The sequence below is a fragment of the Diprion similis genome, chromosome 10 (assembly GCF_021155765.1).
Source record: "Diprion similis isolate iyDipSimi1 chromosome 10, iyDipSimi1.1, whole genome shotgun sequence".
Lineage (NCBI taxonomy): Eukaryota > Metazoa > Arthropoda > Insecta > Hymenoptera > Diprionidae > Diprion > Diprion similis.
Genome location: NC_060114.1, coordinates 14,142,535 through 14,165,163, shown reverse-complemented (window position 1 = coordinate 14,165,163; position 22,629 = coordinate 14,142,535). Strand labels below are relative to the sequence as shown.

At 41.3% G+C, this 22,629-nt stretch overlaps 1 protein-coding gene across 1 annotated transcript; it reads right to left on the bottom strand.

Annotated features, from left to right (window-relative positions):
- Positions 1-351: 351 nt before the first annotated feature.
- On the bottom strand, positions 352-19,308 carry LOC124411427 (cubilin-like). Its single transcript, XM_046890525.1, has 52 exons — positions 19,214-19,308; positions 18,902-19,031; positions 18,608-18,796; positions 18,322-18,372; positions 18,031-18,171; positions 17,841-17,944; positions 17,462-17,606; positions 17,145-17,387; positions 16,743-17,061; positions 16,268-16,593; positions 15,835-16,188; positions 15,585-15,747; positions 15,277-15,467; positions 14,625-15,144; positions 14,316-14,541; positions 13,472-13,789; positions 13,156-13,316; positions 12,715-13,053; positions 12,276-12,626; positions 11,633-12,162; positions 11,180-11,450; positions 10,679-10,927; positions 10,060-10,574; positions 9,734-9,938; positions 9,284-9,637; positions 8,994-9,187; positions 8,766-8,923; positions 8,459-8,647; positions 8,181-8,359; positions 7,863-8,084; positions 7,513-7,668; positions 7,078-7,156; positions 6,885-7,008; positions 6,551-6,713; positions 6,241-6,465; positions 5,824-5,906; positions 5,422-5,675; positions 4,999-5,196; positions 4,718-4,856; positions 4,005-4,341; positions 3,724-3,912; positions 3,439-3,601; positions 3,078-3,252; positions 2,762-3,004; positions 2,500-2,662; positions 1,930-2,153; positions 1,767-1,844; positions 1,622-1,686; positions 1,255-1,504; positions 978-1,140; positions 636-880; positions 352-471 (listed from the first exon to the last, which is right to left on the bottom strand). The coding sequence occupies exons 1-52, from the start codon at positions 19,306-19,308 to the stop codon at positions 352-354; spliced, it is 11,268 nt and encodes a 3,755-aa protein (XP_046746481.1).
- Positions 19,309-22,629: the final 3,321 nt, after the last annotated feature.

Here is a 22,629-nt window from a genome sequence, read left to right as displayed (position 1 = left end):
GAACAATCTTATTCCACGGAAGAAATCGGTCGCTGTCATCAACTTTTCGATGGTTTCAGCCGAAAATCGAAAAATTTCTTTGCATCTCCGCAGTAGTCAATCCTACAATGTTCTAAATTTAATAATCTACTTGCAATTCGCAATTTATTTTTATTGTACGTCAGTTCCACTTCGATTCATCGAACCTCTTACAGGACAAAGTGTAGAAGTTCTGCTCAACATGCAAAGACTGTTCAGCGCCACGATACAACGTACTTGCAGGTTCCCTATTCTGTAATCCATCAAGAGACATATTTTAAGTAACCACGCTTCAAGGTCGGAGAGTCAATCATGATTTCCAATTTTTCATTATTACTGACCATGACGACGTGCTTGGAATTCAATAATCCAGCCTGTACCTTCGTTATTCATCGATGTCTTATACTTGACCAATATTTTGTAATTCGAGGAACGGTACGGAGTTGGACGGTCCTGTAAGGAAACACAAATATGATTAAATCTAGCTAATCAGTATAGTAAAATCAACGGACGTTTTGCGTCCAAAGTTAAATCGAACTGCAATTTGCAGTTTAGATCATGGAAACACCAATTTTCAATTTTTGTTAAAGTGTTGTTTTAACGTTTGCAGTACTCACCTCCCCACAGTAACTTTTCACGAATAATTCTTGCCCATCAGGTTGTACATTATAAATTTCTAAAACGTCAGTTAGGCAGGTTTCCTTCAGTCCAAGGTCAAACACTTTGAAGAATAGATCCACAACAAAACCCGTTGGCACAGTCACTTCCCAAGTGCATTCGCTTACGTTATGGAACGGTTCCGGATACAGCGGGGATGTGAAGCGACCTTTGGTATTGTAAAGTTTCCCTCCGCAACCTCTTCCTGCAGCAAACATTAAACAGATAATGGATTAGAAAACCAATGAAACAGAAGTACAATATAACAATCAAAATCAATACAATTTTCAGAAACCTGGTACCTTTGTCAGTCGTCGTGTACGTTATATCGTAAATTTGTGAGGCTGACGCAGCACGAGACCAAGTATGCAAGCTCAGTTTATTCCCAGAACTGAAGATAGGATTTGGTATGGTGTAACCACACACGCGAGCTAAGGTGGTATTGCTGAAACCTCCATCATATACCTGCAATTAAGTTTGTTACAAATTTAGGATGTATCATCGTACACACTGAAACCTTCCGCAATATTACTGCATAGCATGACATCGCTTACATCCCATATTTTCTGAATACACTACCTGTACCGCTTCTCTCGAACAATTTGTATAGAGCAACAGGGAAAGCTTGTTGAAGTAAAGTGAAATCGTAAAACCCACTGGAGCTGTTATCGTGAAGAAACAATTGCTGGAACCTAGGTGAAAAATGCGTCCTTGAGGAAGAGTGAAATTTCTATTGCACACACTCTCACTGTATTCGATCTTAAATCCAGTGTGCCTTTCTTTCGTATTTTGGGACGATTCAAATGTAATTTCAACACCTTTTGCCTGGCTGTGGAGAAACGGTTAATTAACGGTAAGTTTATACTCGATGAGCTGATGTCTTCGTCCTCAAATTTGCAATGCAACACACGATTAATAGAAATATCATGTAGGTGTAGATTTATACCTGTGAAAATCGAATGGTAGATCACTACCACAGTATGTATAAGCTTCCTGCGTTAGACGGCTACTCTGAAAAGTTAATGAATACCTTCTGTATAAATCATCATAGACGATTATTGTATGAAATATGAATATTCTATAACACCTACCATCCAGTGTCTTCCGTTCCTTCTCAAACCGCCGAATATCAATTTTTGTCCGAAACCTTCACTGATGAAGTCATCATCCTAATCAACAATGCAGCACGCTACAGTAATGAAATTTACTACAAGTATATGTGGAAAGTACAATCACGGTACAAAAACTACAAACACTTGCATCGCGGATGGTCAGCTTTTCGTTATTACAATTCTGAGAACTCTCCAAGTCAAATTGCTCGAAGTGTATTGTCAAACTCTTCCAACGGATTGACCTCCCACCTGGGTAAGACAGGAACCAGCGACATCTCAACCCAGCATCGTAAACGCCCGGAAACTTCGGTGATGTCAATACTTGAGTATAATTTTGAATCAACAGACTTGTATTACCGCAAGGATCTGCAATGTAGAAGTATTGCTTGTACTAATAAGTATTAGGTAATATTTGACCTAGTACATCGAACAGTAAATGTAGTTCAGAAGACCTGAACTATTTTGAGAACCTGCAATGTCTTTTTAGAGAACGAGAGAAAAACTTCATGAACACATATTTGCAACTTCGTAAACCCAAAAAAAAAAAAAAATTTGCCATTACGATATTACAATGGAAGACCGAATCGAGTTGATTGCGAAATTAAAACTATTCCAACTGTAAAATATTTTACAGAGCATACTACGTTAGGTCTGCATGTATACCACTATTAATCTTGATGGAAATTAGACAAAAACTATATTCCATTCTTACTACGGAGTGCTTCAAGTGTTGCTGTCACTCCATTCCCGTTTAGTGTACCATCGGTCACAAATCTGATCCACATTCTATTTGTCGACGACGTTATAGGTGGTGGAATAACATTTCCACAGTATGTGTCAATTAGTTCGGAAAAAGGACCCCATCCATCACGCACCTTTAGGAAGAAAGCAAAGAAAAAAAAAAAAATATTTAACGAGTGTCTGAAACAATTTTCAATTTACATCACTGCCTGAGATTCGTGAATGTTTTTTACCTCCAAATAGTCACCAGAGCATGACGCATTTGCTGTCCGATTTTCGCCCGCTGGAGATGTCGCATTTTTCAAATCAATGCTATTTATCGTGAATCTAATGTAATTATCGCTCGGCGCTCGAATAGACCAGTGACAATCTTCCAGAGAATTGTAGATCGTATTATTTTGTGTTCGGAAAGTTTGTGATCCTGAAAGATCGATATCACCTCCACAGCCATCCGCGATACCGGTAGTGAATAAAACCTATGGAATGAGAAAAGCACATATCATACTGTTATAAGTACATGTCTCACCTTCACTTCATTCCTTGACTCGCCTTTGCTTTGAAGCCACGTCCGTGAACAAATGGGTCCGTAATGAAGTTTATGCTCATGATACCAGTAGTTGATCTGATTGAGGGGTTTCCGATCGACGTACCACATAGTAGAATTAACCTACTTTCCTTCTCCATAGAACGGGTGGAGTACACAGCTACGTAGTCGTACACGCACCTACATATACATCAGGGTACAGTAAGTTGGTGAATTAAAACTTTACATATCAAAATCAAAATCCATCACGTTTCGAGCAACAATTTACGTCTTTGAGATAAGCATGTACTAATTCTAGATATTGCCACCTCTTCATACATTGCAAAGACGATATCTCAAATTCAGAGAGTAAATTTAACTACTGACCCAGAACTGGTTTCAAGATCGAAGCTTTCAATTCTGAGAACAATAGTTTTTCCAGGTGGGGCTTCCACGATCCAAATACAATCAATATTTCCATAATAAGTACCACTGTAATCTATCGCAGGTGATATTACGTCGGCAGGACTGGTTATCGTACCTCCGCATCCTGCAAAATTAGTTTACAGCATGGGGTTGAGAAGATGTAGTAGGAATTTTGATGAAACGTTAGTAAATGATTGAGTAATTTTAAAAAACAATAGCACTACAGAAACTGTTTTAGAAACTTACCATCAGCGTAATATTCTAATTTGAATCCCGTATTTTCTATATAGTTATCCGTCGCGAAGTGCATTTCCAATCGTGAATCGACTCTTTGTATAGGTGGACGATCATAACCACAATATGTAGTCGGGTCCCTTGTATACCTATTGGCCTTTATTAGAGTCACGTTATCCGTCTGACAGTTTTTGTTCCGGCCTGTAGAGGAGACCGTAATTGCTTTGAGTGTCTGCCATAAAGCGTAACCAGTGAGTATTTCCACGCCATTCATACTAGGCAAACCAATTTACCTACAGGCTGCAGTTCGAATGCGACAAACCGTACAATGAAGTTCTCTCCTGGTGCTATAAACGTATAGTTACAGAACAGGTTTCTTCCGTACGGTCTGGGCCACCCGGGCGAAGTGAGATACTTCTTTTGCTTCGTTACTAATATGGTGGTTTCACCGCAATTGACACTCCACCTTGCACGAAATCCGTCCCCTTGAATCTTGTCATTCGACCGGAACAAAACTCTCATGCGATTCGAAGTTGAGTTCAGCGGCTGAGGCATTGATCTGCCGCATAGTTTCGGATAGGGATACCACGAAGTAACCCCGGTTGTAGGATCCTCGCGCCAATCGAACACCTGTGATCGGAGTTGCACTTGTTCGTGATAATAAACGCTAACTGATCTGAGTGGGTTTCTGGCGGAGAGACCGTAACATTTAATTAATTATGAGGGTAAAGTCAGTAACGTTATTTTAGCAATGATGCATGTCTAGGAAGAATTGTCATTTTGCGCATTTAGGATTATTTAAAATTTCAGTGAGCTATAATGAAGCAAAATATACTCGAATTCTAAAAACTTGACCCCTTCAAAGTCACTTAAACATTCCAAAATAGTAGTTATCTTCTCATTCTTTCGTCACGTTAACGTTACTCACTTCAACCTCGTAATTAATTGTTGGTGGGCACTATCTGATTGAAATACTTCAGTCTATTGTAAGACCGATATGAGGTACCTGGACGAAGTCCTTGACACATTCTGCACTTTGTTCCAGCTGGAACCGGTCTACAAACTCTAATACAATGTGATATCCGTTGTCTACTTTTATATTCCACGAGCACTCTGCATTATTCGGATACTGTGTTATTGGGAACCTGTAAAAATATACTACATCACAGATACGCGGCAAGAGTGGTTCCTACCGTGTTCTTAGACCACATAGCTTTTGTATAAAAAACAATTGATTGAATATCCATAAGCTATCAAAGAATTTAGAGTAATCGGAATAATGCATACTTAGGACTGGAAATTTCTCCAGAATTTCTCGGATACGCAATACTGCAAGAAGCATCATATGTGTCCAACTGCAGTTCAAAGTCACTCGGATCTTCGGCGCGATACTCGATCCACAATTTGTTAGATGTCGACATTGTAGCATTCGGTACAACAGATCCGCAATATTTGGGCAACATTGGTGAGTAGGGGCCGCCATTTCTGTTTGAAAGGTATAAATAGTTGCAAGGTATTTACAAACAGAAATTTTACAAAGTAGCTTCTACAATAATGACTGTTGACTGACCAACTCCGTACACCGATAGGCAAATTATGAAACCGCTAACAAGGGATAAATATTGGTAACAGCATCAGCCGTACCCGAGTGTATGATGAGAGTGAACACAACTTCGTAACAATATTTATGCAACTAAGCGCACAATTCACCTTATAGCAATGTAGTTCCGTTCGCATCGTGTAAGATTCAATTTCTTAAAAGTCATTATGATTCGGCTGCCTGCATCCGGATATTCTATTCGCCAGACGCAATCTATCGGGTAAGTTCGATTTTTTGGTGCAGTAATAGTTTGAGAAGGACCACCAAGTAATCCACCACACTGATTCCATCGGTAGCTGAGCGTGAGATTTGTCTTATCATCTCCTCCTTCTATCTTCACAATATATTTCCTTGCTTTTTCTAACTGCCGATAGATTAACACACAATAAATTAATACATTGTACTGGGAGTACAAGAGTTTGTTACTAAATTTTAATTAAACTAATAATATTAAACGTAAAAATTCATTAACAATTATGAGATGTAAAACATTTCACGAAATATGTACTCACCAGGATTACATTACTTGGCGAAGAACTTCGCGAGGTCACACCATCCACATTTCCGCAAAATTGACCAATTTGATAAAAAGTACCTTGATGGAAATAAAAGTTCATCTCTGTAGGAAGAATAAGAAAACAAAACCGGATTTCTCTCTACTGTGGTTAAAATGTCGGATAGTGAAACCGGGTTTGTGCCTAGACCTATTCGCAACTCATCCATATGACAGGATCAGTATAAGTCAATATAGAGACCAGATACGAAAATTTTGGATAAAAACCTAATTCATTCATCCGAAATTTTAAGCGGAATAAAAAATTCAACACCCTGTGTACAGAGAACGCGATATTTCGTATACTATCATCTTCAAAAGACGGTAGTTGTCTTAATTTATTATCCTCAGATTTGTGCTAAACGTTATAACTTACTGGCGGTTACTTTAAGGCTGGGACCATAAAATGAACACGGGTAGCCGGGTCTCTGAAGGGTTTGTGTACCAATCGCTCCTGACATGTTCAATACAAGTGTTTGTTCTGTTGAATCGCTGAAAGGCGAACGAAGTGTCCATTTGCAATAAAAACTCGTTAGATTGTAAATAGAGTCACCACGGAAAATTAGAGTACCCTGATCGTTTGTTACTTTGCCACCACACACTGCAATAATCAAATGAATTCGTGAATAAGGTTCATATATTTAAAATGTGATAACGTATGGTACTTATGACATTGCTAAACTCACGTGCAGGAGCAATGCTACTGTATCGAGCCTTAAAACCGCTTGTGGCCCGAAAGCTTGAATAGTACCAAACAAGCATCGTGTTGCCGCTACTGCTAAATTGCCTCTGCGTTTGGGTGCTGGAGGCGGTTCCAATCTCACCTCCATGATTGAAAGTATTGTAAAACTAAAAGAAATACCTCTATGAATTACCGAGGTACATAAGTATGAAGTACGCAGCTGTTGAGCTTGGCAAGAACAACACACTTAATAGAAATATTTAAATTCAAAGTATCGTCGAACCCAACCTTGTGAGAATATTATGATAAGCAGAGAAGCTTGCATTGATATCAAGTACCTGAATCATCTGTGGTGAAATTACGGGTCGTTGTGAACTATTAGACGATTCGGGTGGGTTGAAATCAATTAGGTCTACTTGAACACGATTTCCTTCTGGCACTGTTATTTTCCATCCACAAAGTCTGTAAAAAACGGGCATTAATATATGTAATAGTTGAACAAAGTTTTTTTTATATTAGGAATGATATCACCTCGTTGTTACACCCAAAGCATAAGGATATCCAGGTGATGTGAATTCACCAGCGTTACCAACGAGGTCACCGCCACATGCTGCAAAGTTTAGTTTAATGGAGATATACAGGGTGTACATTTTAACTCTACTCAAACATCTAGGGCGTGTTGGGGCTACCTAGGCAAGCATTTCGGAGTAGGACACCATGGCCGGTAAACTCATCCTGACGGCTATAGAGGGCTTTGAAGGATTTGGTACCAAGCACTTGTTCCTGGTATAATGAATCTGATGTGATCCTATCGTTCTAACTCAAAATGCTTTCCTAAGGAGCCTTAAAAGTTTGTGCAGAGTCAAAATATATACGCTGTAGTCTGACAAGGTACCATGCTCTTAGTGAATCCAAATGTTCTCACTTATCCTCAGCGAATGCTAAAGTATGTAAAAAGTCACTTACTCTCTCGTGAAATAGTGAATTTGATCATAAATCCTTTGAAGTGAGTGGACGGAATTTGATCGCTTGTGAAAACAATTTCTGCCTTATTTCCCGCTGTTTGAATCACCCCAGGTTTTGAGCGACCACAATATTTACCAATGCTGATTTTCGTCTCAGCTAAACGAAAATACAAGAATTTATTTATTGTTTTAAGTCCAAATGCATGCACTGATGATCAGCCTTCGTAATTTTATTATCGTGTGAAAGAGAAGGGGATAGTCTACCTATTCCTGTGACATGCTGAACATTTTCTAAATTCTCCGGTAAACGCATTGAATATTAATAACTTGGAATAGGGCCCAACCACTTACGGTCATTCCAGCTGGGCTTTGCATGATCGATAATTTCGACATGGTCATAATATTTGCAATTCATGCTGCTTGGTAAATCAAGATCTAAAAATTGCAGTTTTATTATGAGAGAAGGCACGCCGATGATGGTCCAGTTACAATGATAACCCGTTGGATATGGGGCCGGATAATTAGGTGATTTTATCACTCCTTGTGTGCCTCGTACAACTCTGTTACAATGATCTGTGCATCATAGAAATGATTGAATTATTGAAAAACTGAATAATTAAAGCGGATGGTATTTCAACTAGCTTTAAAAATTCTCAATAATTCACTTACTTCCAATGTTCACTGTAGCCTTGAAACCATTCATAGGGTCAGGTACATCAGTATAAAAATGAAGGTGCATTACATTTCCGGTCGTAGTGAAGCTGGGTGGCTGCCCGTAACAGAATCGTCCAAAGGACGTCGATAAATCAGTTCCTCCATCTTTGATTTCAATATATTCTTTATTACAACTGAAACGGAATAGCATTAAACGTGACATCATCAAATATTCCACATTGCAAAGTAAACTTCGCAGCAAATAATCGAGAATTAGAAAAGAAATTAATTACTTTGGATCGTAGGTGAAATCAAATCTCTCTGGGAAATGAATCGAGATGAGTTCTCCACCTGGTGCCATTACTGTCCAGAAACACTCGGTATATGGATTTGGAATGTTCGGGTAATTTGGACTGCTTATGTTCCAGCTTTGATTTTCCTGCGTGAGAATGATTTCACCGCCACAGTTCATTCCCACCTCCCTAAAGAGTATTAATTTCTGTCAATGGATCGATAAATGTCTTTGTCTTCCATAACGTAGCACGTTACACGTGGGAATGAAATCGACCAAAGGACGAAATAAAGGAACCACAATTTCACCTGTACGTGAGTTTGAAGAGAATACCGCCCATATGTGGGCCAGTGAACTTAACATAGAGTAAATTCCCAGTTGTATGCAAACTCTGAGCCGGAAGTGTGCTACCGCAATATTTGCCAAGGCCGAGGAGAGGGGAGGAGACTGCGTGGCCGTTTTTCAACTGCAATCAGTAATCATTGTAAATAAACAGAGTGGAAAATATTATTGGGATACGAATAATTTCATATTACCATAACATAGGCTCGCGAACAAGCGACATCGGTGGTACTCGGTATGTTCAAACCAGTAAACTTCACTTCTATGGTTTTCCCTGGCCTTACGGTAACCTTCCATTCACATACAAGATTCCACCATCTATTTCTGGAATCCGTCGTTCCGTTAACTTCTATAACTCCGTTCGGTCCGTACAGTTCACCACCACAAACTAGCGACACAAAATGTATAAATGTAGTCATGATCTCATGGGGCAGTCTAATATTTTCGCGATGACCTTAATCGTTGAAGAATTCTAAAGCGATACCTCTTCGAACGGTAGCTTTGAATCCGGTTTTATTTCCATATGAGTCGGTGCTGAATTGAACTTTCATTAAATTTGATGTTTGTATAGTCGTGAGAGAACTATTGCGGTAGCAAAATGATCCTATCTGTTCCCACTGTTGCTGTGATGTCAGAGAATTCCCCTTATAAATTTTAACTCGATCAGCAATGCAGCCCTCGGTTTCTTCTAGGTCCACACTGTCGAAGTTTATTGTTAATTTTGTTCCAGGAAGTGATTCGATGGTCCAGGTGCAGTCGAGATTGGATTTGTAACCATATGGCCAGCCAGGTGACGTTAAGGTGTAGGTGTTGTTTCTCAAAGCAGTTAACGCCACTACTGTGTCACACTCTGCAGGTTTTTATTAAAAAGAAGTTACACACATATGACGTGCATGCGAATCGTACAGTCGAATTTTACTCAAACGGCACTTACCTTTACCCGAAATAAGAGTTTCATTATCATCAGCGCTACTTATCGGAACTTGCAGCCAGGTTAGCCAGAATTTGCTGCCGTCTCCATATGGCACCGAGTTGAACTTGATGTACACTACATTACTGGAAGTTCGTACCATCCCCGGTAATATCATACCACACTTACTCATCAAAATTGGAGCATCTGCGTTATATCCGTCATAAATCTACGAAGTACAAAAATTAATCACCAAGTATAACAGTCGTACCAAATTGCTATTGCAAGATTTTGCGCCCTTTCCTCCCGTGAAAGTCAATTCCTATCGGCTGTTACGTGGAGGTACTCACAGTAAGTGCAATGTAACATCCGTCTCCGTATTTTTCGATGTAGAAATCTCTGAAGCTGATTTGTATAGCAAATCTGTAATCAACGGTAACACGCCAGAAATATTCTCCTTCCAGCATGCATGAAATTGGATACAACGGAGACGCAATGTCTCCAGTAGGTCCTGAGAGCTCTAGATTTCCATGCATAAGTCTATAATCAGCTAGGAATCCTTTCTTCGTATCTTCGACGCTACTTCTGAACTTGATCCACAAATTTTTTTGTGAAGTTATCATGCTTGCGTTTTTACCGCAATAAACATCGAGTAGTCTTCCAGTCGCATTCACTTCCCGTACCTCGACGTAATCCAAATTACAGTTTTCACTTTCAGTCAAATCGAACTCCCGGAATGTCAAGATTATCGAGTTCCCCGGCGATGTTTGAAGGTTCCAAACACATTCCACGTTTCGGGGGTAATTGCTTGGATATCCAGGTGTGGCAATCGCTCCCTGTTCCGATGTGTAAGTACCTCCACAAGCTGTCGTTATTTTTGAACAATCAGTATTGTCACCTCACAAAAACATTACCCTACTCGTCTATTTTGTAAAACATTGGATTGGGTTTCAGATATTTGAACAATACCTGAGTTAAGGACAGAGTAAACCCCTGTAAACTTTGCCGGGTGCACTGAGTTGTACTCAGATATGACATGGATAGTTAAAACATTTCCTTGACTTATTATTGGCGGTGGAACCTTAGTCCCACACCATGTTCCCAGCGGTGGTCCATCTGTTTCACTGCCCTCGAAAACCTTTATAGAACGTCTATCGCACGTTATAGGGTTCGATGTCGGTAGTCTCATATCCGTTAGCGTTAACGTGACATGATCCGCTGTGTGAAATATGGGATAACATGATAATTATAACGCGTTTAATTTGCTGAAATCCCTATCAAATATCGGTTCAGGAAACAAAAATTTTATCCTTATCTTGACCGGGATTCCAATCAGTTCGAATAACTGTCCCTTGGATCAAAAGACTTTAGTCAGAAGATTTAACTGTGCTGTTAAATTTCATGAATCATTAGAGCAAACAGGTTATGCTTGAATCATTGAAGTAATATGCAATTAGTGAAGAACTTCACCTGGATCTTCGGCTATAATGGTCCACGTGCAGTTCACTAGATCTCTATGTGAGCCGATTGCAGAATTCATTGTGATAGTTCCGGCCTTACGGGTGACAATGCGTGCGCCGCATGCCATATCATATCTTGCTTTGAAGCCCTTCGCCTGCATGTGGGCGTCTGTTCTCATGACTACTAAAAGACTGTTGCTCGAGGAAATATAAGACGGAGGTAGTCGATTGTCGCAATGAGTTGCCAGTAGGCGCGAATCTCGCGTTGAACCATCGTAAATCTGTTACGAGATGCAGACATTGTTAATCTACCATGATCGTAGCAAATGGTGCATTTTCACACACCCCCACAATATTCAGCAATCATGGACAACCGAATGAAACCCGCGGATTTTGTTTAGGTTGGCTGATACTCTTTCTTGACAATAAGATTGAAAATGAACTACGAGAACCTAGTACGTACCTTGACATAATCGTCTTTACAGTTTCTCGTCGTCTCGACATCAAAGTCAAGGAATGTCAGATTGACGAGGTGGTTTTCAGCAATTTCAATGAGCCACTCGCAGTTCTGATTTGCGGGATAATTTAACGGGTAGTTTGTGGAATGTATGACCCCCGTAAGTGTGGTAAATTTACCACCGCATTCGATAGGAACGCTTTTAAAAGTAGCTTTGAATCCCGAGTGTTCGATTAGGGATTCGGAGTGAAATTTGATAAACAATTGCCTTCCTGTACTGGTAAGTATCTGCGGGCTGGACACGTGGCATGTTTCTATTAGTTGTATCGCTTTATCATCGACTCCATTGTACACGCTTAATTTATCAACTTCACATCCCGACGTCCTTTCCATATCGACTCTAACCAACTGAATTTCTATACTGTGAGAATAGTCCACCTCGATGTTCCAACTGCATTCAATATTTGTTGGGTATGGCCCGGGCCATCCTGGAGATGTGATCGTTCCTCTTGGTTCAGTTAAGAAACCGCCGCAACCTATGAATTTATTGACGTTTCAGCAATGAATTAATACCCTAGAATTTTTATAAAATTACGTACATGCTAAATTTTTTCTAAGAAAGAACGTATGCTTGACTTCATAAACTAACCGTTGACAACCCATTCAAGCCGGAAGCCATTTCTTGCAGTGTAGCTGTCGGAATAAAATTGAAGAAAGACCTGACGTTGAGTAGATACTATCTTGGGTGGAAGTTCCATGCCACAGTATTTGTTGATAAATTTTGTCGACACATTGTGGTCCCCCTCGGTTACTTTTAGGTAATCGAAATCGCAAGAGTCTTCGAGCCCTGCTTCCAAGTCAAAGTGAGAAAAGGTCGCATTTATCTTGTTGCCCAGGGGTGCCTCGATCACCCAGCTACAGTTTTCTCGGTGTGGGTAATTGTTCGGGAAATTTGGCGATTCAATCACTCCTCGAAAACTTCGAAGTGTGTGGTGGCATACTGGAAAAATTGAAAGTCTTTAGGTGAATATTTTTCTTTAAGGTATAATTCGAGCTTGCTCGTATTCATTGAAATCATTAATACTCACGAGTTTGGTAATTAATGTGAAAACCACGACCGGCATTGCTGTAATCAGTATGAAAACGAATTCTGGCTATATTTGTTGTGGTCTGTATATACGTAGGATGGTCGCTGCTGCAATATTTTCCCAAGCTTTTGGTATGTCCAGAAATCCCTTCAGTAATCTCAACAAAATCAAATGGACATTGGCTGCGTTCCTCGAGCTGGAGATCCACTATGATAAATTGAATGACGCTGCCGTGAGCAACTGTAATATTCCAATTACATTCAGCGGTGTGATAATACGGCTGAGGGTAATTAGGAGAAATAAACGATCCACTTGAGGTTGTTAAAACACCCCCACAACCTGTTGAGATTCAATAAACAAGGTAAAGTTGATACACGTATGCAATAAATAAATAGATTCTTCGCATAGTCCATGAATCCGTATAAAGCAAGAACTACAAACCAACGGCGTTGCTGTTCCATTCTATATTGAAACCAGCCGCACTTCTCGATATATCAGACGTAAATTTCAGGTACATTTGATTGCCGAAGCTCGAAATTTGCTTCGGTATTTCTGTTCCGCAGTATCTTCCGATCAGAGGTGAAGAATCCGAACCTCCGTTTCTGAAGAGAGTGGAATATTATGTATCATATAAACTGTATCTCTACGGCTCCGGAAGCGGAATTTAGTGGACAGGTTATTGTCATACTTTGTAGTTTTATCGTCGTAAATTACGTCCCATGCATAAGAAAATATAAGTAACGGATGGGTACTTCACCTCACTTCGAAAGCATCGAATAAGCAGCGTGAGTGTGCCTCGATGCTGAAATTCCTAACATTCAATACGACTCGGTGCTTGCTAGGAGCATAGATGACCCATTCGCATACTCTCCTGCCCGGGTAGGGCTGGGGATAACCTGGCGACTTGATGACGCCTGTCAGTGTTCGAAAGTGTCCGCCACAGGATCTTGAAGCATCGATAAATGTATACACAGCCGTGAATCCGTCACGTGCAACAGACGCATCTGTATGAAAGTTGATTGACATCATTCGCGATTGCGTCGTCATGATGTGTGGTTTTGCCGATCCGCAGAACCTGAAGCAAGGCAGAGAATTACTATACATTGCCAGAAATATGGTTGACACAGTATTGAAAACGTTTTTGACTCGATAATTCAAAAATATACGTGAAAAAATGCTGAATTCACTGACTTTGTATTTGGTACGTTTATGGGATAGTCAAAATGGACGTAAACAAGGATTGACCCCGATCCTTGTGTATCTTTGATTCTTGTCAATTTTCTTTGACCCAGAAGAAAACTTTTTTACATTATACATGAAATGGCTGCAACCGTCGTTTGGAAGCTACGCTTCTTTTTGCACATCAATGTTAGAGTGGTGATAAAAAAATATCTCAAAGCATCAAAGTAAAAAAAAAAAGTTCACTTCGTCCTTAATCCGGCGTTGGGCTTGGAGTGGACCGAGATTCTAACCCGGGACTTTTGCTCTGTGGATGACTGCATGGTCTGACCATTGACTTCTACCCAGACCGCTACCGAATCACGCTCCCGGATCGCTACCCAACTAGCTACAGAAATGCCATCTTACAGAGTATAACTTACTTTCCCATTTCATGTTTCGCATTCGACTCTGTATAATCAAATACTGTAACATAATCAAGGTAGCACGTTGGACTCGATTCTAGTTCAAACGTGATCCAATTAAGCTGCACAATAAATCCTGGGGGTGCCTGAATGATCCAGGTGCATTTCTCGTTGTGCCCGTATTTTCCGTTTTCAAAGGGGGACTGAATTATACCCGTTCTCGCTGTAAAGATACCTCCACACCCTGGTTGGGAAAAATGATAAGGTAACAGTCGTAGGTGCAATTTTGATCTAAGGGTAATTTAGAAATAGGATAATTCTGCTCACTTATATCGACAACGTCATAGGTAGCCATGAAGCCTCGTTTGTGAACGCTGGCGTCTGTCTTAAACTTGATCCACATATAATTGTGCGTTGACAAAATGGGAAAATTCGGAATCGATGCGTTTGTGCCACAGTAGGTTCCGATTATTGCCGCCTCTTCACTTTTACCGTTGTGGACTTCCAAGGAATCGTAGCGGCAAGGAGGTCGCCCTAAACGCTCAATATCCATATCCTTGATAGTAAATCTTATAGCTTTTCCAGGTGGCTGTATTATTTCGTAAATGCATGTCTTCGAGGCCGGATAAGGATTCGGATAGTAAGGGGATTTCAAAACGCCCGTGGAGTCAACAAATTCGCCACCGCAATTGACCTCGTAATTTAGTTTAAATCCTTTCCCCTGAAGACTCGCATCACTTTTGAATCTTATCAGTACAACATTTGATTCAGATCGTAGAGACTGCGGCAGCATGGATCCACAGTACCTCCCAATCAACGGACCTCTTACGTCCATCCCTTCCCGCACCTGTAGTAGAAAGATATGTACATTCGGTATTTTGTAGCCCAAACTCGAGTAAAACGTTGCGTACTAGCATATGACTAGTCAAAAATCTGCGTGGCGGCGGTGTGAAAAGTCTGCGCCGAAAAATTTACGCACCTCGACAAAATCCCAGCTGCAGCTAGTGGAAGTCTCGACGTCGAAGCTGACCCATGTTATCTTGATTCGTTCTCCAACCGGTATTTGAATTCTCCACTCACAATCCAAGTTTCGATCGTACCGAGTCTCGAAATTGGGTGAAGTGATGGTACCAGAAGGAGTTGTATAAATGCCTCCGCATCCCGGCGATCCTGGAGAAATTATTTTTCAAGTAATACTAGAAACAACTCTCGCAAGACCAGTGACCCGCGTTTCTGCTGTTTTAAACACGCGAAAAGTTACTGATACAGGTAAAACATTTTCCATACCTTCAATGGTTGAGAAACCGATTTCAAAACCGACGTCTTGTCCTGAATCATCGGAGTGAAAATGAATCCAAGCTTCCGATCCAGATGTCACAAGTTGTGGTGGACTGGTGTGGTTACAGAATAGTCCCAACTGTTGGCTTCTGTCGCCTGGTCCATCCATAATCTGTTGGAATGAATGAAACGTCCAGTTAACGACTGCAGTACTGAAGCATACTCGAAGAGCTTATGGAAAGAAACAGAAGAACTTTACCTTGAGATAATCTTTCTGGCAGGTAGGACTCTCCTCCAGCATTATTGTGTAGAAATGGAATTGAATTCGTTTTCCAGGGTTGACGATAACGTGCCACCGGCAGTCTCTGTTTGGCGGATATCTGCGTGGCGATCCCGGAGACTTTATCTTACCGAAACCTGCGCTCACCTCACCTCCACATTGCGGATCTATCGACGTCCAGTTCATGCTGAATCCGTTGTGAGATATGCTTCTGTCCGAGTGGAACCAAAGGTATAAATGCCTATCAGATGACATTATACTTCCGTTTCCGGGTAAGTTCGCGCCACAGTATCTTCCGATCAAGTGTTCTCCAGCCGTGTAGCCGTCGTGAATCTACGGATTACTTATGCATAATAAAAAGTATATCCTATGGACATGGTGGTAGTATTACAAATAGTCTTCCGTGACTCACTTGAAGGAAATCGTTCTGGCAATCCGTGGAAGATTCCAAGTCGAACGCCGTGAAGGTGACATTCAAAACTTTGTTTTCATCGGCGCCAAGAACCCAGGCGCAGCTCAAGCCATTTGGATACTTACTACCGTCACTGGGGAATTGCAAAATTCCTGCTGGATCCTCAATAAATCCCCCACAAGTCTCTCTGGGAATTTCACACTGGGGTCCAGTAAAGCTTCCGGTGCACACACAAATTGGTCGTTGTCTTGTAGAAACAGTGCATGTCCCTCGATTTCGACAAGGATTGGGATCGCAAGGATTCGCTTGAGTATCGCAGTTTCTTCCTAAACATTGAAAAATACGCCACCTGGTCCCTGAGTATACTTTTGATCCACTAGCTCATTTCCAAAGATGAATATACACACAGTTCCGTTAGATTTCAAAGCCAAGATTTTTAATCACCAAGGTTAATATCCACGTCAGAATATCTCACCGGTAAATCCAGATTCACATCGACATGTGTAATCATGAGGCCCATTCAGAATACAAGTTCCGTGGCTGCAGGGGTTGCTGGTGCAGGCCGAAGGGCTCAAAGCATCGGATCCCACCTCGCAACCGTTTGGTCCCATTCCATCACCGTGATATTCTGCCGGACAGCGACATTGAACGGACCAGTCGCCCATCCCTGGGCTATTGATGCATGTCGCTAACGGATGACAACCGCCATTGTTTATTCTGCAACGCCCGACGTAGTTGCAGGTCACTCCATCACCTTCATAACCAGTTGGACACGGCGCGCACATCCTTGACCCCTGCAAAAAGGATGCAGTTTCACTGTCAATCATTCGTAAGGGCCACGCATTAAAGTTCCCGATGATTTTGTTTGACGCGATACCATTGTATTGAAGCACCGCACTAAGGGTGAAAGACTGCAACCACCGTTGTTAGTAAGACACTCATCGATATCCGCGCAGTAGTACCCGTTTCCTGTAAAGCCCTGAGGACACGATCCGCAGTGAAAGCCCCCAGGCACGTTGATGCACGGCACCATGGGACTGACGGAGCATGGAGGATGCTTGGCGGCACACTCGTCGACGTCTTGGACACAAGCCGGATTTGCACTGGTGCTAGTCCAGCCCTACACAATGAACCATTGAAAGATCTTCGCGCAAAGAAAACCGCTACCGACAACGATTTGTTTTAGATTTGTACCTCGTCGCACGAGCAAGAGTAACCAAGTAATGTATCACTTTCAACGCAGACGCCGTGCCCGCAAAGTTCGTTTGAGTTTTCTCTGTTGCATACTTTCGTCGGTTTAGTGCAGTGAATACCGTACCATCCTGCTGTACAGTCGCATCTGTTGTTTAACAAACAAAAGCTCCATCAGTTGCATTCTGATTTAAGTGCCTATAACAGATCTTTATCCTATATCATGTACAAGTTTTGTGTGTTTCGAGTATCTAGTGAAACCAGCTGTTCCTCAAAAACAGTCAATTCTCTTCTCCTCTGTACCATTAAGCTAATACGAAATCAATTATGGTAAAAGCGTTTTAAAAATCTACTAGGACATGGTTTTTTCTCCCAAACCCACCGATAACTTCCAGGGAGATTTCTACAGACAGCATTATTCTGACATCCTAAATCAGTTCCAAGGTACCTGGCGCATTCGTTAATATCCGTAGTGCACTGCGATCCCTAGGATAACAGGAAATACATTTAATTTTATTAAATACGTCATCGAGGCACTTGAATCGCCGCAACAAAGGGTGAAAAGAAATTACCTCCCAACCTTCCGTGCAGCGGCATTTATACCCGTCTATTAAATCCTCGCAAGTACCGCCGTTCTGGCAAGGATTACGTGCACATTCATCGGTTTGCAATTTATTAAGGAGATTCGTGATCTGACGTTCCGCTTGACGCATCTGAGTAATAAATAAAAGTGTTTATATGCATACTGGAAAGCCGAGGGTATGTAAGACAATATAAACTGGTGAAGCAAAAGAATTCAGGTCAAGATTCCTACTGAAACGAAGAATAATTTTTTTATCAACTAGCAAATACGTAATACTTACTCGTACGGTGAGTCGCTGAATTCGAGTTCGTGCAAAACTATCGCGTCCATCCTAAAATATGAGAGGTGAGCTATAATTTACTATAGATAAATGAATGAAAGTAAATAACCGTCGAATGAAACAATTTGGCAGCACTTAGAATATTTAATTGCAAACTGAGACCTAGAAGGAAGTGTGGGACTCATCCCAGTTTTCTTTCCACTGGAGTAGCAATTACTTGAAACAATTAAGTTAGAGTTTCCTTAACCAAACAGGGGAGGTGGACATCGAATTCATATATTCTTACGGTATTTTGACGTCTAGGAGTAATACTATCGGTATTATTTTGTCCAGTGCCAATTTCAATGGCATTAATTCTATTCACTAGACCAGAGCGATCGTCGTATATGGTTCCTTTTATCTCTCTGAGACTAGACTCGACATCTGCGAGGATTCCGTATTTCCATCTTTCCACCAATTTCGAAGCGTTGTACGCCTGTGATCGATTTAAAATTTTCAAAAATCGTCCGAACAAAGCGGGTAAAATTACAAATGTTACATTCCTACATGTAAAATGAAAATTTGGAAGTAATCGACTCACCGACGACGCGACCTGTACCAGATTAAGTCCGTTCACGGTGACGTAGCTCGCGCCGCGAGTCTGTAAAGTGATGTTCTTATCTTGGGCACTAGTGATGAAGAGATTTCCGTCACGAACTTCCAGCAGCGGCCTATTAATATGAAAATCAATCGACTTCATCGATACGAAACATTAATGATTCCAAAAAGGAATGAATTCACGCTCGCTGAAATTGTTTGGTTCTGCTTGAAAATTAATTCTCTTTGTACCAAAGCCGTCAAAATTTCGAGATCGGCAAATTAGTCCGTTTTCACTTATTAGATGAAATCTCACCTGTCGTTCGTCCACGCTTCACAAATGCCTAAAAACGTGAGAAGCAATGCGAAAGTCACGGTCCATCGGGACCGCAAGAGGTTCTCTGCAGTCATGTCGTACAGAATTATTTATTCACTTTCATGTATATTCAGAACAAGTAACATGACTGAATAGAAAGATCTTTCCGCTAACACCCTTGCAGAACAACTGAGTTAGGAGAAGTGTCGATCTCTGGATATTTGTGCATTGGTGGGCGTTTTCAATAATATCTAATATTGAATTACGACCGCGAAACCTCCAAACGACCTCTGCGTATCTCAGATTGTGAGGCACAGAGCTAAATTTGATAATTTCATCCTTTGTTTTGCAGTTTCTGTCCAGAATATCTATTTAAAAACGATCGGATCACATCAGCTTTGTTATATTCGAAGTAAATTGTCGTATTCATTTCAAAATAACTAAAACATGATTTTTTTTCTGACTATTCTTCGAATAATTATGTAATCATATCACAATACGTAATTGAAAATGAGGTGGAAATGGAATTGGAAACTCTTTTATTTACTCTCACAACTCTTACTCTTCACAACTTCTAGAGGTAATTGATACCCTAATTTGTGCGATCTCAAATTTAGAAGTGCCAATAACTTAGCCCCATTTACAGACTAATAATTGTACAGTTTACGATGATAAACAAACATGCTTGCGTGTTTCGTAATTTCTCGTGACAAAATTTCACAACAAAAATCATCCAATCCCAAATCGTAGTTTATTATCGTTCGCAACTGCATCGAACATCGCCTACAAATTCGTGGAATAAAAAACAAAACCTTACAATTCCTTACAGAGTAAATATTCGTCCAAAAATCTACCGTCAAATAATTTACTCCTGAGCTTGTACCAATTCGCCAATTTCGAGAATACGTCATAATCTCGGTAATGAGTTAATGTTTACATCCATCCACCTGTCCCTGCAGAACGTCGCTTCGAATCAAGCCAATTTCGGTATCTGGTATACGAAACCGAGTCGGAGCTTACGTAGTTGACTCTTCAGAGGCAGATGATACGTGTACAGCGAATCGTGAGGCACGCGCGTCCGTATCAATCACACGTCGATGCTCGTCGACGGCGGTGAAAAAGGACCCGCCACCATCGACGGTGTAGCGGGAAGGGGAAGGTGAAGGGGAATAGGAAGAGGGTGGCGAGCGCTGCTGAATTGATATAAGTGAGCGGTTATCTCGGCGTCATTTGGAGCGCCTATTGAATCGGTCTCGTCGCTCGAGGGTCGGGGGTGGGCGCCTTGATCCCCGGGTGGGGATGCCGGCTAGTGGGGAGCGAGAAAGAGAGAGAGAGAGAGGGAGAACTGCCGCAGGGGGGGGGGGCACGTGCGTCGAGTGCGGCGAGGGTGGCGCCCTCCCCCTCCCTAGCCGTGTTACACGGATCAAAGCCAATGGGTCTAATTGACTTCGAAATGCTTTTATGTATTTCATTGCAGCGTAAAACCTGGCGCACATGCTCTTCAGCACAACATAATGTACCAGCTCTTCGTAACCAGTTCGCGCCACTGCATCAAGCCGTTTTGTATAGGTTAGGTTTGGATTATGTCGAGTGGCGTGAAGTTAGGCGCTAATCGAGCCGTCGCGATTCAAATTTAGAACAGTTTCTATTGTTTCGAATTGCTACGTTCAACAGAACGCATTGATATTCAGATTGAAATAACTAAATAAGGAATAAGCGATGAAAATAGTCCGATTCTTTTAACTGTAGATGCAACGGCTCAACGGTTGCTATGAAATTTCGGGAAATAAACCGTCCGCAAACACAATAATTGCCAGCTCTTTATTTGACCGTTTGCTCGGACTCGCCGAATGGGCGGCGGGTGGCTGCTGGCGGTCGCTGATTCGCGCTCTGTCTCTCTTTCCACCCCCCACCCCCCTCCCGCCACCCCATCGCTCCTTCCTCTTCGGCCCAGAGGCTTGACCCCCTCCTACAAAAGTTAATAAAATCTCATCTGGTAGCGTCGCTTAGCCCGCGGCCGTTTGTCTGTATGTCCCTTCGTCCCACCGACGTTCGCTACCAGCCGGCTCTTCTCTTCGACTCTTCTCTTTCTCTCTCTCTCTCTCTCTCTCGCTCTTTCTCTTTGCCTTGGGTACACGCGAATGACGAGGACGCGGCCCAATCCCTCGTTAGATGCAATCCGCGTCAACCACTAACCTCCAGCTTTTCATTACCCTTATAATTGTCAAACCGAAAGTCTGGTGTTATGGTTGGGTTGGGATAGGTTATGTTGAGTTAGCAGTTGCCTCTTTTTCATTTTTTTTAGGAATGTGTCATGGCAGGATCTGAAAGAGGGATGGCGAGATGGTAGAAGGGTCGAAATATCGAATTTTTAGAGAATCGAAAATCTATATCTATAAGGATTTCGTACAGAAAGGCGAAGCGTAGAAAAGTAAAAATGTAAAAAGCCCAAAGTATGTAATAGAAAGCGGGAATATAGAACCGTCATACTTCAGATTGAATAAGAATATAGCAAGTGAAAACATTGAATGATGGTATAGAATTCTAACGATTTTAAGTATATTTTGGATTTCTTTATTCCATATTTCTACATTTTGATTTTTATATACTACGATTTTCTACGTTTTGTATTATTTTGAAATATATTTTCGCGTCTTTCAAAATTCGATATCCGCACTTTCTAATTTGGTGGTCTATCTACTTTCCGAACCCCGCCCCCCACGAATTACACTAATACTCATCGTCAGCTTGAGTTTCAGGTTCCGACTAAAGCTGCTGAACCCTTTCTACACCAGATAATCCTCGCAGGATTTCGTAGACAAAATTAGGCTTACTCAAAATTGACATAACGTATATCGACGAACAGTAAAAGTATTCGAAAAGACGTAAGAAGTATGCATTGAAATACAATTATCATCATTATTCTAACATAGTGAAAATTTTTCTATAAAGTTTGATCAAGGTTCGGAAAAAATGATTTCAGTACTCCCTGTAACCTTCTGTATCAAGGTACTTTTAAGTGCTTTCAAAACAAACCTGCTGTAATAGTAAAAGCGCCTGTAACCATGTATTCGTTCTTTCTATCGTCCTATTTTTTTTTTTTCATCCACACTCAAATATCCTTTGGGAAAGGTTTCTGGTCCGACCGATGCAGCAAGCAGAATAGGGGATGGTACACAATCCCTGCACCTACAGATCTATCCTCCAGCTAGCTGAGAGACACGCGACGGACGCTACAGTCACTGAGGGACACGAAGCGCCGCCCGAAGGCTCAATAACAACGATTCTAATACCCGCGGTTGTTCCTCGAGAATTCAGCTGCAGTGCAGCCGCTCTTCGTCTCCGTCTATTCCGCCCCTGTCTGGCAACGCATATAAACATCCCAGCGAGTGCATAATATGCAGGGATGTTTTCGA

Excerpts from the sequence above, each read along its gene's own strand:
- LOC124411427 (XM_046890525.1), bottom strand. The coding sequence starts at position 19,308 with ATGACTGCAGAGAACCTCTTGCGGTCCCGATGGACCGTGACTTTCGCA. Across the intron at positions 14,542-14,624 it reads CTATGACGTTGTCGATATAA|GGTGTGGAGGTATCTTTACA; the intron begins GTGAGCAGAATT and ends TTTCCCAACCAG. Across the intron at positions 881-977 it reads GTACACGACGACTGACAAAG|GAAGAGGTTGCGGAGGGAAA; the intron begins GTACCAGGTTTC and ends TGTTTGCTGCAG.